At 41.7% G+C, this 19,514-nt stretch overlaps 1 protein-coding gene across 1 annotated transcript; it reads left to right on the forward strand.

Annotated features, from left to right (window-relative positions):
• The first annotated feature begins 233 nt into the window (after positions 1-233).
• cacna1fa (calcium channel, voltage-dependent, L type, alpha 1F subunit a) lies at positions 234-18,740 on the forward strand. Its single transcript, XM_041058984.1, has 46 exons — positions 234-368; positions 517-621; positions 3,549-3,688; positions 3,780-3,925; positions 4,032-4,184; positions 4,284-4,480; positions 4,565-4,668; positions 4,798-4,940; positions 5,051-5,119; positions 5,203-5,266; positions 5,372-5,398; positions 5,918-6,078; positions 6,215-6,440; positions 6,549-6,756; positions 6,901-7,021; positions 7,151-7,223; positions 7,387-7,450; positions 7,539-7,596; positions 7,697-7,793; positions 7,969-8,098; positions 8,236-8,295; positions 8,433-8,539; positions 8,672-8,759; positions 8,959-9,066; positions 9,186-9,238; positions 9,337-9,483; positions 9,813-10,014; positions 10,146-10,304; positions 10,394-10,504; positions 10,602-10,685; positions 10,911-10,931; positions 11,064-11,198; positions 11,307-11,372; positions 11,508-11,599; positions 12,029-12,188; positions 13,414-13,541; positions 13,756-13,852; positions 13,954-14,056; positions 14,178-14,279; positions 14,572-14,696; positions 15,048-15,394; positions 15,510-15,668; positions 16,029-16,390; positions 16,842-16,954; positions 17,064-17,393; positions 17,868-18,740. Exons 1-46 carry the CDS (start codon positions 249-251, stop codon positions 18,072-18,074), a joined length of 6,072 nt encoding a protein of 2,023 aa, XP_040914918.1. The 5' UTR covers positions 234-248; the 3' UTR covers positions 18,075-18,740.
• Positions 18,741-19,514: the final 774 nt, after the last annotated feature.

Here is a 19,514-nt window from a genome sequence, read left to right on the forward strand (position 1 = left end):
GTGTCTACCGACACGACCCAGATTCAGATGAATCCCTTTTTTTCTAGCCTAGAACAAAACAACTCACACCTCAGTGGCCATCTATTACACATATTTCAGGTTCCATTAACATCATTACTGTATTTCATTTATTTATTTTATTTTATTTTTTTTTGACAGATGCCCCCCCTGGGGCCGATGGAGGCAAATCAGACACCCTCGGGTCAACTGGCTCCTCCAGAAAAAGAGGAGGGGGGGCCAAGAAGGCGATGCAGGCGAACAAGTCTGCTCTCAGGGCCCCCCGAGCCCTCTGCTGCCTCACCCTCAGCAACCCCATCCGCATGGCAGCACTGGCCCTAGTGGAGTGGAAATATCCTTTTTCTGAGTTGGTTCGGGTGTTTGTGTGTGTTTATACAAACAGTCCTGCTTGTGATGCATATGTGCAGTGTGTTAATGAGTTGTAATGTTGGGGTAATGGTGGGTTGAAGGAAACATACACTCACAAGGCCTTTTGTAACCTTAACTGCAATCCTCAAGCCTTTTGATATTTTCATTCTACTTGCCATTTTTGCCAATTGTGTGGCCATGGGCGTGACCAAGCCATACCCAGATGATGACTCTAATGCTACCAATCACAAACTGGTGAGATACAGTAACTTTTTTTTTTTTTTTATGGTAACGTGGTACCCTTAGTACATGGCACATAAGTTGAGATGATGTGGTACCACATGAAAGTGATTTAATCACCACCACATTATTACTTATGTAGGAAAATGTCAAAACTTGGAAAGACCTTAAATCTTAAATGTAACTTCACCAATGTGTTTCAACACCAGGCCGTCATCATTGCTGTTTTAGAGAATGTGTAAAAACACAATCTATATACTCTACAAGAATCCTGAATCGTCAGTTATCAGTAGTAATGAGAAACAGACTCACATTGGCTTCTAAAGAATGCTGTGCTTATAAAATAATAGTGCACAACAAAATGTAACATAAACAAAAATCATCACAGCCGGAGCATCCATCACAAAAACATGTGTAAAGTTAAAAACATGGGTTAATGGTTAAGAAAAAGGGAAAAGAGAAAAACCTGCAATCGTTTCACGCCTTCATCCAACCTTTCATTTGTTTTTCATTTGCATTCATACACGCACTCATAGATGCTTTGCTATAGTGATACATAGATAAACATATGCCTAATTCAATCAGTGAGAGGATGTGTGAGAAAGAAAAATGTGATTGAAGAGCTGAGAATATGGCACTGAGTATAATCTTCAACCAGATGCCGGCACTTTGATCATATGGAGCTTTCTTCATCAGACCTCTGAAGGAGTGCTCAGTCCTTCATTACTTTCATTGAAACTACAAAATGTTTATGAAATCTCATGAGGTAGCTCCTTTTAGATTTTGTATGTTTCCACATTCCTGTTGTCCAGTGCTTGACTTCCATTTAAATCATCTCCTCTGACTCTCCTGAGCTGACTGTCTTTCTCAGGTCCTCTGAGTCATTTGAGGACACTGACAGCCATGTGCGGGATTCATGACCAAAGCAGATAAAATGGCAGTTTTACTGGAAAATGAAAAGTTGTTCATGAAGAGGGCACCAGTCGGTAGTATATATTTGCACAAGGTAGCAACAATTAGTGAGAGGGAAATAGTGTCCTGTTGGATGGTAATGGTATTAGAGGGAAAAAGTTGTCCCGTGACCTTGGCTAGGTGACCCTGTCAGGGATCATGCGTTCTTAAACACCAACCATCTGCCTCGTTACACTTCCCATCTCTCAGTCTCTCTCTTTTTTCTCCCTTTTTCTGATATTTTTTTTTGTAAATTCCAAATCACATGGCATTTAAACTGAAAACGAGTCTGTTTTTCTTTCACAGCAACAGCTTTACTTATTTACAAAAAGGCACACAGTTGTTAATGTTATTGCATTGCTCGAAATGTTCCTTACACAGTTTGCAGCAAGTAAAAGTGATCAAGTATTTGGGTTTGATTTGAGGTGATTTTATTCAAAACAGTAGTAGGAACACACACACCCCCACACAGACTTGCAGCAGGATAGATGTTAGTAGATGTTAGCAGATCCCTTTATTGGATTTCTCAGAGGAGGTCAGCTGACAGTTTAAGGTTCTCTTCCTCACTGGGACCTAATATCAGTTAATATCATCAATTTCTGACTCTGATGTTTTGATGAATATTACTGTTTAGTTTTTTTTTTTTGTGTATACCAGTCATATCACCTTAAGCCACATCATGCATGGATTATTTTGGCAGCCTTGGGTGAAGTCCCAGTGACAGTGGTGTTGGTGGTGATTAGAAGCATTAAGCTGAAGGTTACAGAAAAGGGATTCGGTGACAGGCTTAAGCATGTGTTAGGCACTGGGTTAAGAGGTTAGAAAGCCACTGCAGTCAGTCCTTAATGATAACACACGTGATGTAAAAACAGAAGCATGAAAAAGACAATTAATGCCACTTGTTGGTTTACACTCACCGGCCACTTTTTTAGGTACACCTTCCTGGTAGCGGGTTGGGCCCCCCTTTTTGCCTTCAGAACGGCCTTAATTCTTCGTGGCATAGATTTAACAAGGTGCTGGAAACATTCCTCAGACTTTGGTTCATATTGACATGATAGCATCACACAGTTCTTGCACACCCATGATTCAAATTTCTCATTCCACCACATCCCAAAGGTGCTCTACAGTATTGGACTGAGATCTGTGGAGGCCATTTGAGTACAGAGAACGCATTGTCATGTTCAAGAAACCAGTTTGAGATGATTTGAGCTTTGTGGCATGGCATGCTAGACTCATCCGACCAGGCAATGTTTTTTTCCAGTCTTCTATTGTACAATTTTGGTGATTGTGTAAATTGTAGTTTGTAATTGTAAATTGTTTTGAACCATTGCTGGTCTTCTGTAGGACTGTTTGTTATTATCAACCCCTTGGTGACTGGTTGAACTCTTTTTGGACTGTCTTTGACTCTTGTTTAACTCTGGACCTGTCTTTGGATTTCTGTTGGACTCTAAGAGGACTCTTGTTTTGGATTCTTGAGGTTTTTTTTTCTGTATTTCCTGTTTTAGTGTTAAGTCCTGCTTCTGGTATTTGTTCCTATTTCACCCAAAGAACTGCAGCTCACTGCATGTTTTCTCTTTTTCGGACCCTCGAGATGATTGTGCATATAGAAAATTCAGACCAGTCCCTCTGGCATCAACAACCATTCCACAATCAAAGTCATTTAAATCACCTTTTGTCCCCTGTCTGATGCTCAGTTTGAACTTCAACAGGTTTTCTTGACCATGTCTACATGCTTGAGTTGCTGCCATGTGATTGGCTGATTAGATATTTGCGTTAACGATGAACAGGTGTGCCTAATAGAGTGGCCGGTGAGTATATGTAGTGAGTTAGGAATCAGCAGTTTCTGAACCTCTTTATTTTACTGACAATAACTGACATTTTCTTCAGCACTCTTCAGTATTTATTCCTTTCAGACGCATTTACTAACATTTAAGAAAGGCCATGCCAGTTTTGTATAACCATTCCTACGTCACCTTTTCTTTTCTCCTCAGGAACAAGTCGAGTACGTCTTCCTCGTCATCTTCACCATCGAGACCTTCACTAAAATTCTTGCCTACGGCTTAGTCATGCACCCCAGCGCCTACATACGCAGCGGATGGAACTTGCTTGATTTCATTATCGTCATTGTCGGGTATTTTGGTGCCTCACATAGTCATGATTTCCGTCTCCAAATGTTCTATCATTAATGAAAAGTGAAGGGCAGCAGCTGTTTCTATCTGCAGGTTGTTCAGTGTAATAGCAGAGGCCATGACAGACCATAAGCCAGGAGAGGCCCATCATGCTGCAGGAAAACCTGGAGGCCTGGATGTCAAAGCACTCAGAGCGTTCAGGGTGTTACGACCACTTCGACTCGTGTCTGGAGTGCCAAGTGCGTTTATCATTTGTAGTTTGTCTGTTTTTGGAGTGTGTGTTTGCATGTTCCTGTGCTTCATCCCACATGAGTACCATTGAAAAGTGCATGTTTGTGTCATCAGGTTTGCAAATTGTGTTGAACTCCATCATGAAGGCCATGGTCCCCCTTCTCCACATCGGTATGTTGGTCATGTTCGTCATCATCATATACGCTATCATCGGCTTGGAGCTCTTCATCGGCAGAATGCACAAGACCTGCTACTTCCTTAGCACAGGTCTGTGCTCTCTGAAGTTACAAAACAAGATTTATAAGCTGTTTTCATGGATGTGAAGGCTCAATACCTGTTTTTCTTTCCTGTTCTTCTCTGCTCCAGGTCTCATGGTGGAGGACGACCCATCGCCTTGTGCGTTTGCTGGGAGTGGGCGCTTTTGCGTCGGCAATGGGACTGAGTGCAGGGGCAAGTGGGAGGGCCCCAACGGCGGCATCACAAACTTTGACAATATTTTTTTTGCCATGCTTACTGTTTTCCAATGCATCACTATGGAGGGCTGGACAGATGTGCTCTACTGGGTATGCAGACATCCCTCCACAGTTGGTTTAATGACTACATATTGAAACTGCTTAACAACACTTTCTCTCTGTCTTTCCACACAGATGAATGATGCCATCGGTTATGAGATTCCATGGATTTACTTTGTGTCTCTGGTCATCTTTGGATCATTTTTCATCATCAATCTTGTATTGGGTGTGTTGAGCGGGTAGGTAGTTGCTGCACTGCAGGTCTCAACTTTCTGTTGCATTTGTTATGAGAAAAAAAACAAAACAAAATCTCTTACATCTTTTCTTCTAAGTTTCCTAAGTTTGTGTGTGTGTGGCTATTTGTGCAGTGAGTTCTCCAAAGAAAGAGAAAAAGCTGTGGCACGTGGCGAGCTGCAGAAGGCACAGGAGAGCAAACAGATGGAGGAGGACATGATTGGCTACATGGACTGGCTCATAGAGGCAGAGGATGTGGATGAGGAAGGAAACAAACGTTAGTTTAACACACATTCACACTGACGTACATGCACACACTCAAATCCCATCATCAGCACTTTTGTTTCCCCACATTTACACCTAATTTGGCTGTGCCTGTTTTCAAAGGTGCTGCAATTGCAAAGAAAAAGATGATGAAGAAGTTTGGCTGGTACAAACACAGTGAGGATGGTGGAGGTATGTCAACTGTCACTGCCTGTTGTTATGTTTATTTCATACAATGCTCTCTAACAGCTGGCACTTGTCTCCGTGTTCAACAGAGTCGGACTCTGATGATGATATAGCGTACCTCGATGATGACAACGGCTGCTGCGCTTCTCTCATGTAAGGCAGAAGAGAAATAACAGCTTTGTTTCAGCTCATCACTGACACAGGAGGAGATAAAGCCATTTTATTAATCCCCTTCTCTTTTTTCTCTTGTTTTCTCAGGGCAAAGATGATGGCCAATAGCTTCTGGTAAGATTTTCAACATTGCACACTGAATGGGAAATGTTTATGTGATGAAGAGCAAAGTGTGAGCAGAGACAGTTAGCCCTTCCTTTTGGGGTGGAATAAAACATTATGTTGTTTGCATTATTCTTAATATTTGATTGTATCATTTGAATAATGCTGTGTTGTTGCTGAGCTAATATAGTAAAATTTAAAAATATCAAAGAATCATTATTGTGTCGTGCAACTTTTCTTGACATTCATAAAACACATGAATATAATTACCACTTGATATATATATATTTTTTTTTTTTAACATAGTATACAAAGAGGTCCAAACATGCATTTTATATTCCTTCACACTCTTTTCCAGTATATTGTTTTACCATCAACATTCAGCAGCATCCCAAACATTAACGATACCCATGAAGCACTAAATGTTTTGCTGAGTGTTTTTTGTCACTGGGTGTATGTGAAGTGACCCACTCCCTGATGCTCTCTGTGGTACTTTCTTATTTTGAAACACCATGTCTGCTCTTTCTTCAGTGACCAGTTGTGCCAGCTGAATCACACATTCAGGAAGAATTGTCGCGTGGCTGTTAAGACCACAAACTTCTACTGGCTTGTGCTTCTGCTGGTGTTTCTCAACACAGTGGCGAGCGCCTCTGAGCATTATGGACAGCCAAAGTGGCTCACAGAAATGCAAGGTAAGAGCACACTCCACGAGGCGAGTTTTCTTCTCATTGTCCTGACCACCACCTTTCTGTGCATGTTGATTCATAAGAAAACACTGGACAAAATAAAAACCCAGCTCCACCTCCTCTTCTCTGTTTTTCCCCGCAGAGCGAGCTAACAAGATCCTGCTGCTGCTGTTCACTCTGGAGATGCTGATGAAGATGTACGCCTTTGGTCTGCAGATATATTTCATGGCCCTGTTCAACCGCTTTGATTGCTTCGTGGTGTGCGGCGGCATACTCGAGACACTGCTCGTAGAGATGGATGTCATCCCGCCCATCGGCATCTCCGTGTTGCGCTGCATCCGGCTGCTCAGGATATTTAAGATGACACGGTAATTGATGATGGAGCTTAAGGAGGACAACAACCAACTTTTTTTAGACATACGATTTGTCTTGTGTGCATTTCCTGAAGCGCGTCTATGCTCTCTTGCTGTTTCCAGGCACTGGGCTGCCTTGTCTGACCTGGTCAACTCATTGCTCAACTCCATGAAAGCTATCTGCTCCCTTCTGCTCCTGCTCTTTCTCTTCCTCATCATCTTTGCCTTGCTGGGCATGCAGTTGTTTGGAGGCAAATTCAACTTTGATGAGACTCAGATGAAAAGAAGCACCTTTGACTCCTTCCCTCAGGCTCTGCTCACTTGTTTTCAGGTGATTTACATCTCCTCAATATCTCACGTGATACTTGCTTTTTATTTAAAAGCTGTTCTTTGTATTGTGGTATGAACTCCTCCTCTCTCACTCTCTGTCTCCTTGCATCTCTTTTCTTTCCTCTCTGATGATCTGTCTTTGCAGATACTCACTGGAGAGGACTGGAACGCTGTGATGTACGATGGCATCATGGCCTATGGAGGACCCATCTTCCCTAACATGGTGGTGTGCATCTACTTTGTCATCCTCTTTGTCTGTGGTAACTGTATCCTTGTCCAAGAAGTGATCGATAGGTTGTCAATGTTTGTAAACATATTTCTGATCCAACTTCAGCCTGAACAATAAGTTTAGATTTCCCAACGGAACAAATGTGACCCCTTAATTTTGTGATCAGACATCCTGCTCAATGTCTTCTTGGCTATCGCTGTGGACAACTTGGCAGGAGGCGGAGGAAAGAAAAAAGAGGAGTAAGTTTGACATAGAAAAAGGTGATAGTGAGCAGTAGTATCAGAAACATTTATAACTGACTCATCCTTCTATTCCTGAAGCATTTACACTGAATAGTATATTAAGTACATGCAAAAAGGTTATTTCCAGACACCTTTGCTAACAGTAATTTCTCTCATTCAGAGAGAAAAAGGAAGAGGAGGAGGAGTGGGATGAGGATGAAGAGAAAGAAGATGAAGATGCTGGGGTAGATAATGTTTTAATATTTTTTTTTATACTGACCTATAAGGTCATTTATAATATTTATTATTACTGACCTTGTGTTCTGTTTGTAGAATGACGAGGATGACTGGCAGGAAAACGAGGAGCTGAGGGCCATTGAGGGACTAGAGGGTGAGTGGACATCACACCCAGCAGGAGAAACACTGGACAAGCAGATGAAGACGTGAACTGTCTCTTATACCTTTCTTATTCGCTCTTTCTTTCATTGTAGGAGTTGCTCCATTAAAGCCAGAGTTTTCAGGGCCTAAAGAGAAAATCGTACCAATCCCTGATGGAAGCTCCTTCTTCATTCTTGGAAAGAAAAACTGGTAACCTGAGAACATTCATGTGCTCAATTTACCCAATTCTGCTAAAACACTGTAATCTTACTCTTTAAATTCCTACTAATTTAGCACTAAATTGTGTGATATGCTGTAACACCAAGACATCGCTAAAAATCTCCATTTTTCTTGCTTATTTTTCTAATTTCCTTCCAATTCTCAGTTTGCGAGTTGCCTGCCACAACCTCATCCATCACCCCTACTTCACCAACTTCATCCTCATCTTCATCATCCTCAGTAGTATTTCTCTGGCTGCTGAGGATCCCATCAAATCCCACTCATTCAGGAACATAGTAAGACCAACTGCATCAGCGCTTCACCTGCCTTTCCTCTTGCAAGCAGACTGTCATGTCTCCTTCACGCTCACCTGCTCATAATAACCCTCATGATGAGGAAAATTAAAGCTCACGCTGATTTCGGTTTTCCTCAGGTGCTCGGTTATGCTGATTATGTGTTCACATCGGTTTTCACAGTGGAGATTGTACTAAAGGTAATGTTACCTCGGCTGAAATAGGCCGAATAAAGTGGAAAGTGATTTGCTAAAACACGGTGTAATTTGAGATCGTAAATATCTTCATTATGCAGAAGTTTCTAACTTTGTTTCTTCACTTCCTCACTCGTGTCCAGATGACTGTCTACGGAGCTTTTCTGCACACCGGCTCCTTCTGTAGAAATGCCTTCAATCTCCTCGACCTGCTGGTCGTCAGTGTGTCGCTCACGTCCTTCTTTCTGCAGTGAGTCTCACGCAGACCGAACACTTTGACCACAAAAACGGATTCACTGTTGTGTAGCAGTAATCCAGTTAAAGAAAGGAAAATAAAATGACATTTTTTAAAAATACTTTTCAAAACCCTTGTTGTTCCCAGTTCAAGTGCAATCTCTGTGGTGAAGATTCTTCGAGTGCTGCGTGTGCTCAGGCCTCTTCGAGCCATTAACAGAGCCAAGGGGCTAAAGGTAAATTCTTTTGTTTATATCTTTATATCGTTATATTAAGATTTCAACATTTATTTCAAGGTTATTGTGTTGCATTGGTACAGGTGTTGCCATTTTTCTGGTTGCTCAGTTTAAATTTGTTATTTGTTAAGTCTGTGTAAACTATAGTTTGTTGCTATTTAAAGCTAACATATGGGCGTCACTGTTTACATGTTCACAGAATGTGGTGCAGTGTGTGTTCGTGGCAATCCGCACCATCGGTAACATCTTGATTGTCACAACACTCCTTCAGTTCATGTTTGCATGTATTGGAGTGCAGCTCTTCAAGGTACATCTTCACGTTTTCAACCATTTTATCTGTTTTCTTTTTCTGTTACTCTCAGAAATTAGAAGGAAAATGGCGACTGACAGTTTGTAATGGTGAAACGTCTGTGTTTCCTGTTACAGGGCCGATTCTACAGCTGCACAGATGAAGCCAAACACACTCCAGATGAGTGCAAGTCAGTTTTCTTGTACCATTTCTCTACACAATACAATTCACCTGACCATCTCTCAACACACTGTGTAAAATGTGTGTGTTTTTGTGTTTGATTTTTAGAGGAACATTTGTAGTCTATAAAGATGGGGACATGAACCACCCCATGGTGAGAGAGAGGATTTGGCAAAACAGTGATTTCAACTTTGACAATGTGCTGATGGGCATGCTGGCTTTATTCACTGTGTCAACATTTGAAGGCTGGCCACAGTGAGTAGCAACTTTACACTGTTTTTATTTTGAAGGTCAAGACTGGTGTTATTTTGTAGTTTTTGTTGCCAATAAATCCCATGAAAAGAAAAACAGCAGTGGGTCACAAATGTAAATTTTCATTTAAAAAAGGTTAAATAATTTCCTGAAATATCTAGATACTTTTTGTAAATGTTAAATAGGAGTTTTTTTTAGCTTTATTTTAGTTTTATTGATCGTAATTGTGGGGTTTACTCAAAATAAGCTTCAGATTTCATTTTCATCTGAATGAGGGAATGTGTCACCCAGTGTAACAGTGTTTCCTCACCGTTGTTATTTTCTGTATAAAGGCTCCTTTACCGGGCTGTGGATGCCAACGCCATAAACCGAGGGCCCATTTACAACTACCGTGTAGAAATCTCCATCTTCTTCATCATCTACATCATCATCATTGCCTTCTTCATGATGAACATTTTTGTGGGTTTCGTCATCATCACATTTCGAGAGCAGGGAGAGGCGGAGTTTAAAAACTGTGAACTCAACAAAAATCAAGTCAGTTATTTTGCAAAACCTTGATTTATAGTTTTGGTGTAATTAGCATTCATGCTCTTAAATATGCAAATACATCTGTATTATTGTTTCAAAGTGAATAATGTTCGCTCTCTTCTTTTGACCCCGTCCAGCGCCAGTGTGTGTACTACGCCCTGAAAGCTCAACCTATAAAGATTTACATTCCCAAAAACCCATCCCAGCTCAAATTCTGGAAAATAATCAACTCCAGTCAGTTTGAATATGTCATGTTTGTGCTGATTCTGGGAAACACCCTCACTCTGGCTGTTCAGGTACCATTTCACACTAATCACCCAAGTGAATATAAAGAAAATTAAAGTTGTTGAAGTGTTGTGAAGTTCTGTGTTTTTCTCTCTCGCAGCATTATGAGCAGTCTAAACTATTCACCTCCGTCATGGACATCCTCAACATGATCTTCACTGTGGTTTTCACCATAGAGATGATCATCAAGTTACTGGCTCTGCGGGCTCATGTGAGGCTTTTTCTTAACTATTGAAACTAACGTTCCAAATAACTGTCATCACTTTTTTCTTAATTGACTCTCATTTTGATTATTTCTTTTAATGCAGCATTATTTCATTGATCCTTGGAATTCATTTGATGCTTTGATTGTCGTGGGGAGTGTGTTGGACATTGCAGTCTCTGAATTCAGTGTAAGTTTGTTCACACTTTGATCAGCTGACGAAGAAGAGAGCAAGTTTTACTGTTCAGACACATTTCAAAAACCTCATGAAATCAATATACACATGTATGTTATAGGCCCATTCCAGTATTGTTACAGTTGTATTCAATTTGTGTCTGATCCTGATGGCTTTTTAATCTCCTTCCTCCCACATGCTGTCTCTGCTTGTTGTTGATTGCCTGAAACATTGATCCAGGGAGGAGGGGGCCATGGCGAGGTGAGAGCTGAACGCAGTCTCTGGAGCATCAAATGTGCCCTGGGTTTCAGATTTATACTTAAAGACATGTTCGAACATGTGCAGCACGTGTATTTATTTGCTTGTTTTTCTCCCCACATATTTTCTGTCCAGGGTGGTGGTAAAGGAGAAAGTGGAAAAGTGTCCATCACGTTTTTCCGATTATTCAGAGTCTTGAGGTTGGTCAAACTGCTCAGCAAAGGAGAGGGTATTCGAACTCTTCTCTGGACTTTTGTCAAGTCCCTCCAGGTCAGTGCAGCGCACAGCAAATAACTTCACATAATGCCAGAATAACCAGATAAAGGGTTGATTTCGGTTTGTCGTCATGAATTGTGCTCTTGACTTTTATCTGCTCAGGCCCTGCCATATGTTGGTCTGCTCATCGCAATGATCTTTTTCATCTATGCTGTGATTGGCATGCAGGTGGGTGATTATTTCATCAAATAGGCCCTTTTTAATTGTTTCATTTTCACCCCCTACAATTAATGAATTACCAATAAATAAAACAGTCAAACTGATCCTGTGTGTCTCTCACCGGGTGCACTGTTCTCCTTGTAGACGTTTGGGAAAGTGGCAATTGATGACGATACTCACATCAACAGAAACTGCAACTTCCAGACTTTCTTCATGGCTGTTCTGGTGCTTTTCAGGTGAGCAACTTTATCCAGAAAGAGACAGATGCTAAATTTGTTGTCACCACTTTTTCCTAATAGTTACAACGCTTGTTTCTTAATGTATCAGATAAAGATGCCTAAACACAAAATCCATTAATTAGAGGAAAATGATTAGTTAGTTTTAGACCATCTCAATAATCTAAATAAGATTATCAGATTAGCTGCTTTGAATTATCAGCAGTGCCATAGACTGTGTTATGGTGCTGATAATCTCTCTTCAGGTATCACCTACTTTTTTGAGCTTTTTAACCAAGCCCAAAGCAATATTTTCTCTTTTCTCTTTTTTAATTCTATGAAAATCCAAATAATTTCCCTCTCCTCCTTAAAAACAAACATTTTGAAGAACTAAAGAATCTAAACGAAAAGGACAAATGACAGAACCGCTCTGTCTCCATGTACTCGTAGGTGTGCCACAGGAGAACAGTGGCAGGAGATCATGTTGGCCGCTCTGCCCGGCAGACGCTGTGACCCAGAAGCCGACACTGAACCTGGCGAAGAGTTCACCTGCGGTAGCAACTTGTCCTACATCTACTTCATCAGCTTCTTCATGCTCTGTGCTTACCTGGTGAGCGACGCCAAGGAGGATTAAGGATAACATTGATTTGGTTTTTAATCACTCCGCTCTCAGATCGTTCGTAGCAAAACACTTTGCCTGCTTTGATATAACTTCATACAACCTCCCAAATTAAATTTAGGTATAATTAATTCAGACTTGTGTTTTACAGACTATGAGGTCAAGTGGGATAAAAGTCAGATGAAAGTAGAGAGGATAGTATTACAACAGCAGTGTAGTAGCAGTTTTAAAAGCTTACCCTGTCTTCTCCAATTTCCAGCCCTTCAGAGAACCCCCACATCTGTGGATTTTGTTAATCCAGACAGCAGAGCCAAATCACAAAATCCTGATTTAAAAGGGTACAAATATTTTGGTAACACTTCTGTGACCTCAGTGCTATTTTGAGACATTAAACGGGTTAAATGAAGGTGACTTCAAACACGGAAACTGATCTGTAGTGCTTATAGTGAGAGAAATACAGCAAATTACAGTGCAGCCTGCACAAGCATGTGTAATATTTTAATTTAAACAACTCACAACTGAATGATTTCCACATTTTTAAAACCCATAAAACATCCCAGTTTTATCCCCTCTGCTGCCTGCATCTCACACATTTGATGCTCTCCGTATAGTTTAAAATGTCGGTCTGAGACCATCGTGGACCTTCAGTCTCCTCCTTGGTTTGACCATTTTGTCAGTCTAACCTGTTCCTTGTAACCTGATTTACAACCACAGAGTCCAGGTTCATGTTCAGCCCTGCTCTTCATGTGTTTCTTGCATTCCTTCTATGGTTTCTTCTCTTGGGGACAGCTGACATCTATCAGTCTGTGTGTGGTCTTCGACCTTTAGCAAAAAAAGCCACCGGGACCCTCCCGGCAGCTAAAAGTAGACCTGGACTTCTGTGTCCTGCTGGTGTTTGCTATATTAGACCTGGATGGACTGACATACGAATAGTCACTCATCACGAAAGACTGTTCCTATAAACACACTCAGATAGGAGTGAACAGCAACACTTGACTTTTCAAACTACTCTGTTCAGACTATTTCTGTTCACTTCTATTAATTTCTCTCAAAGCACCTATAATACTTTAATTTTCCCTTATAAGGTATTTTAACTTAAAGATTTTTTTATGGGTTTCTCAATCAAAATTCGCACTTTTTAATGATCCCACTTATCAGATCTCGCTTTATAAGTAACATGTTGGTCACAGTTGTTATGTTTGTGTCCACCCCTCAGATCATCAATTTGTTCATTGCTGTCATCATGGACAACTTTGAATACCTGACACGAGACTGGACTGTGCTCGGTACTCACCACTTGGACGAGTTTAAGAGAGTTTGGTCTGACTATGATCCAGAGGCCACGTAAGACTCATCCCTCATTTCTCCTTCATCCTCTGCCACCTTTCCTGAGCTCCTCTGTCTTTGTTCCTTCTCACTGTTCAGAAGAAGCGTAGTTATACACAAATCACTTGCAGGTGTGAGGCTATTGAAAATCAGCATAGATGAAAAGAGCATTGTGCAGCATCGTTTTTATCTCTCAGTAAATGCGTGTTTTGTGTTTGTCTGCCTCTTGCAGCGGTCGTATAAAGCACATTGATGTCGTCACTATGCTGCGAAGGATTCAGCCGCCTCTTGGTTTCGGGAAACTATGTCCTCATCGTGTCGCTTGCAAGGTGAGTCAACACACATTCAGTGCTTCATGTTTAGCTGTTAGGAAGAGGGAAGAGGAATAGATAGATGATCTCACCCCATCTGCCTCATCTTGTCCTCTCAGAGACTTGTTGCTATGAACGTTCCGCTGCATCCTGATGGGACAGTCACCTTCAATGCTACTCTGTTTGCTCTTGTGCGAACCTCACTGAAGATCAAGACTGAAGGTCAGACCCCCAAAACACACAAACAGAGAATCTCATTCACCCTCACTGCACTTGTTTGAGACTAGCGTGATGAGCGTAGTTAAGGTGCTGGTTTCTTTAAAGGATTTGTTGTGCCCCCCAGGCCCCATCGACCAGCAGAATGAGGAGCTGAAGCTGATTATTAAGAAGCTCTGGAAGCGCACTAAGCCAAAGCTCATCGACGAAGTCATCCCTCCCCCTAGAGGTACATCAGAAAATTACACAGCTGCCATGATGAGAAAAATGGAGAAAACAGAAATGACTACAAATATTAAATGAAAGTTTTGCCATTAGTGACACCAGTTTCTTCTGAAATGAACAGGCCTGCACTGAAAAAGAGTCAGTTTTCAAAAATATACTGTATGTCTGAAGACAAGAAAAATTGAAGACATATATGAGTCTCATCATCCAGAGGAATGTCTGCATTACTGGAATTTATTCAGCTTCCCCTTTCGTCCAGCATTTATCACAACAGCTTTTTTTTTTTCCCTTCTCAGGCGACGAGGTGACTTGTGGGAAGTTTTATGCCAGTTTCTTGATTCAGGACTATTTTAAAAAGTTCCGCAAGAGAAAGGAGAGGGAGAGGAAATCCAAAAAGAAGGACAAGGCAGCCTCTCTTCAGGTGACTTTGTGCTTTTCGCTTCACAAAAAACTGACTCCAGACATGTTTTATGACATCAATGAAATACCCTGCTTTGAGTAATAATTTGGGTGTGATATGGATTTTCCACAAAAGAATTACTTTCTTAAAAATGTAATGTTTTGTTTACAACTTCTTTTCTCTCAGTGAAAAATCCACCATCAGTTAATGTTTAAATATTGTGCCACGCGAGTGTCAAACTCTGCACATACACAATTCTGCACAGTAATGCTCAAAATTCCAAATGACAATAGACGTGGATGGGGAACTTTAATTGTATGAATGTGTGCAACAACCATTATTAACACTTGGGGTATGTTTGTGTGTTTGTAGCAAGGGCTGCGGACGCTGCAGGATCTGGCTCCAGAGATGCGCCTGGCGATGGCCTGTGACCTGGAAGAAGAGGAAGGTGCAGATGCGGAAATGACAGGTGACGAGATATTCGACAGTGAGCCTGGTACCTCAGCGACCACCACGCCCGCCAGCACGCCGATGCCGCCCTTAGATATGCTAGTGGAACAGACAGCTGTGATTGTCGAACCAGAGCCCAAGATGGCCAACGGGGGTGTGATTACTGAGCAGGTGACGGGTCTACAGGACCACCAGAGACCAGGATCAGAGCTGGCAGGTGTCAGCGTTGTAACGGAGCAGCCTGTCAGGTCTGAGCCCCTGCCCATCAGGTGCGTTTGTCTCACTTCACAAGTGCATTATATGTAATTTCACACATTGTTATTGTAATTTTTAGTGAAACTCATAATGAGCTGTTTCCTAACTTGCTTGTTCTCTGACAAACAGGATGGACTCAGTCAGTGAGTTGCCCCCTCCTCCTCCCCCAGAGATATCAGTTGGACCAGAGGTTGCTGCTGAAGAATCAGCTGTGGTGGCTACAACTGGAGTAGCTGAGCAAGTTTATAACAGCGAAGGCGATGCTGCAAGTCTGGCATCAGTAGACAGGTAAGAAGGATGTGAAGTATGAAACATGAGTGGGGGGGACGGTTAGCTTAGCCTTATATGTTTCTGGCCTTGCAGCCTCAAGGTGATGACAAAACTGCAGGAAGTGACTGATACTTGCCAAGAAATAATCACTCACATAAGCCCCCACTAACCACAGTTTGTTGTTAGTGCACTTTGTTTTTTGTACAGATTAAACAAACAAGATATAACATTTCAATTAGTGAGCTTTAGAGTTGCTGGTACACTTCATATCTAATCTGCAGATGTGAGAGTTGTGTCAAATGGCAAGAAAGGGAGGAAGCTTTTTTTCCCCAAAATGTCAAACGACAATTTAACTATGTCTTGATATGAATTTTGTAGGTACACGTATCCAGAAGCTGTTTCTCCTATACCAGCTGAGACCGGTTACAATGGACAGGGCCTGGAAAGCGCGAGCAGCATCGGGGAGATACCCTATGAAAGTCATGATGCAAATGGCTTCATTAGCAATGGTTATAATAACACCAGCATGAACGGAGATAGTGCAGCTGCAAGCCCCACTCCCTACACCACAAATGGGTATAATGGGAATGGATACACGGGCTACACTGAGAACGGCAGCATCATCAGCAACAATGGAAATGGAAGTACAATGAGTGGTTACATTGAGAACGGCTACAATGGAAATGAAAACGGCGGCACACAGTTTGTCAGGAGACGGCTACTTCCTGCCATACCAAAAGGTGAGAAACTTAGTTTTTTGTTCTTTTTGATTCCTGGAAGACATGATTAGTACTGAGAACAATATTGTTAGTATATTTTAGTACATTGCACACTGTAAATATGCAATTTATGGTGGTTCTTCCCAGATTCCAGATTACATTTACAGTCAAAATGTTTTACTTAATTATGAAAGGTCAGTTTAATTGTCATAAGGAGTTTTATTCAACCTATGGAAAAATGTATTTCATGTCTCTGGAGGGAGCTTTGGGCTTGGAGACAAGAAAGAAAGCAGAGAAATCTCATTAAAACAACAGATTATTTACCTCTTAACTATGCTGTGGAATAATCACAGATGACATATACATGAGATTGGGGTCGTATAATTTCACTGCTCGTGCTAAATCCCTTCACACAAGGTTACAGTCATGCACCGTGACCAGTTTCCTGACACTTCCTTGCTTATTGTTTCAGGTCGTAAGCCGGCCTTTAACTTCCAGTGTCTCAGGCCTCAGAGCAGTGTGGATGACCTCCCCATCCCTGGAACCTATATTGGGAACACATCCCCATCCAGATCCCGTTTACAGGTAAAACCATGGCCATTATACTCAATCAATCAAACTGCTAGTTTTCAGCCAGAGAGTTTCTCATCTGGTTTCATTGGTTTTGCTTTTTTTTTTTTTTTTTTTGTGTCAGACCCAGCACAGCCTGGACTCCCGGCCCAGCAGCGTGTCCTCAATGTCGTCCGCCTCCTGGGCAAACACAACAGCAGCTGGCACCACTCCTGTTCCTGGAATAGTCGCCCCCTCAGGGCGCAGGGGCAAGCTCATCTACACTCCTATGATCTTGGTGGATGAAGCCACTGGCACCAGCCAGCCACTGTGGGGCGAGGGTTCTGCCAGCCTCCCAGCAGGAAGTCGCCCCGGCTGGTACCCCGGTCAGACAAGGACCTTCACCAGTGTGAGGATGCCACCAGTCAGTCAGGGCTTCGTGGACAAAGGCAGCGCAGACAGTCTGGTTGAGTCGGTGAGTAATCGTGTACAACTTACAAGCAAGTATGCTGTTTTGAATAACTCTTAATCCTCTAACAGCTTATATATAAATATATGCTGTATACACTATACACATTCATTTAAAATTCCACAGTCAGCCAGATATGAACAGTAAAAAAAAAAAGTTTTTTAATGCTGATTACTCCTGATACAATTTGACACTATAGTATAAGTATAGTATAATACTGTCATTCTCCCGAATCCAAGTTCATTTGTTGCTTTTGTACTGTTTATATTACAATAAAAGAGACAAGAAGAGAAATAAAAGAGACTCACTCTCACTGTGACCATACAGCGTTTCAATTTGGACACTACACTTTGCACTGGACAAAATGATGATCAAAAAGTTTGCGTGTTAAAGAGAGAACGAGTAGCTGAAAACATAATCCTGTCTTACATCTTTGTTCCTCCTCTATCTTTTTTTTTTTTTTGCCCTTGCTAATGTCAGATCTTGATCTCCGAGGGTCTTGGTGTCTACGCCAGAGACCCAAAGTTTGTGAACTTCGCCAAGCGGGAGATTGCTGAAGCCTGTCACATGAGCCTGGATGAAATGGAGAGCGCTGCTGCTGACCTGATCGCTCGCGGAGCCAGTCAGTCGATTTCTCGCTTTGAGGACGAACTGGCTGATGAAATGAACTGTGTGATTTCTTACTGAGATCAGCAAAACTGAAATAACTGTACGAGAAAGTGAAGAATGAGGTTTGTATTGAGAAAAAAAAAAGACAAAAAGGCACACAATCTTTTATGTGGTGTGTATTCATATCTTCTGTGGAGAACAGAGACATGATGAGATGGGATACAAGTGGGACATCAGTTTTTTCCACTTTGTTGTCCTGAGCATGTGACACACTTTCATTTGTGAATGCCAAAACACGCATGCACTTATTTTAAGAGCATGTCAGTATGTGGCAGGACTCAACAGGGTTTCCCTTGAACACTATGACTGCAGTGTTTTGCAGAAGAGCCTGCTGAATGTGACAGCCAACAGTGGCTCTTATCATTGTGACAAAGGACCATTTTGCATTGTCTTTTCATTTTGTACTGTACTTGAATTGTTGTCACTTTATACAAGTGTGTATTCAGTTGAAGTCGTGGCACATAGACTGTAAAATTCGAGTATGTTGAACTACTATATTTAAAAAAAAACTTTATACTTTGTTATACAGATGTTGAGATCCAGCTTGTGAGTGTCCAACAGCATTCACTACTTTAGAGAAACATTTACATACATTGAATATGCTCTAAAATGAAACATGCAAGCTCATAGCTAAAATGTATAAACATGTCTTCTTGTCAGCCTGTCTGATAGGGTGGGTATCCATTGAGCACAAATAAAACAAGTTTTCTCAAATGTATGTTTTTTTTTTAATAATTGTTCTTGTGCAGCAAGTTATAATGTGCCATTCTAAATAGTGTACTATAACAGTGAAAGGTATTTTAGTTTTTGTTCACAGCGGTGCTATAATGTATGTGGAAAACTGCAGTAAGACCAGCCGTTACTGGATCAGCAGATGGACGACGTCTGGGTTTCACTTCTCCTCCTAGAGAAAAAGAAGTGTCTGAGACAATACGCCTTTGAGTGTCTGTGGTTTAGTGCTCAGTCACACTGTGCTGATTTGCATGGATTTAGAGAACCTGGCTGACTCTCTCTTCAACTTTCCCCAACTTGTTTTGTGCAGAATAAGTTTGCCCAGTGAAAGAGAAAGTGTATTTTTCTAAAAATACAACTGTTTTTGTCGATGTCAGGAGATTTTACCTCTGCTAAGGACCAGCAGCGGCTCACGAACCTTCACTGACCTTTTTATTTCCTCTTCTACATCACCGCTTCTGCCCACTATAGCACCAACAGTCTCCAGGCCGCTCTTCTCTTCATTATAAGCTCCCCTCAGGCAATCTCAGCGCCCTTAGAATAAAGCAGCGCCGTGATTGGACAGATGCCTTGACTACTCTGTGCTTCCACGCCCAGGCATTTATTTGACGTCACGACGCTTCACACGTCCTCGCACCAGCTCGTGACGCAGTCCGGCTGTTCCTCCTGGGCGTGTTCCTCCCCTGAGCTGTTCCGGATGAAACGCCTCCCTCCTTCCGCCCCTCT

The sequence above is a fragment of the Toxotes jaculatrix genome, chromosome 2 (assembly GCF_017976425.1).
Source record: "Toxotes jaculatrix isolate fToxJac2 chromosome 2, fToxJac2.pri, whole genome shotgun sequence".
Taxonomy (NCBI): Eukaryota; Metazoa; Chordata; class Actinopteri; family Toxotidae; genus Toxotes; species Toxotes jaculatrix.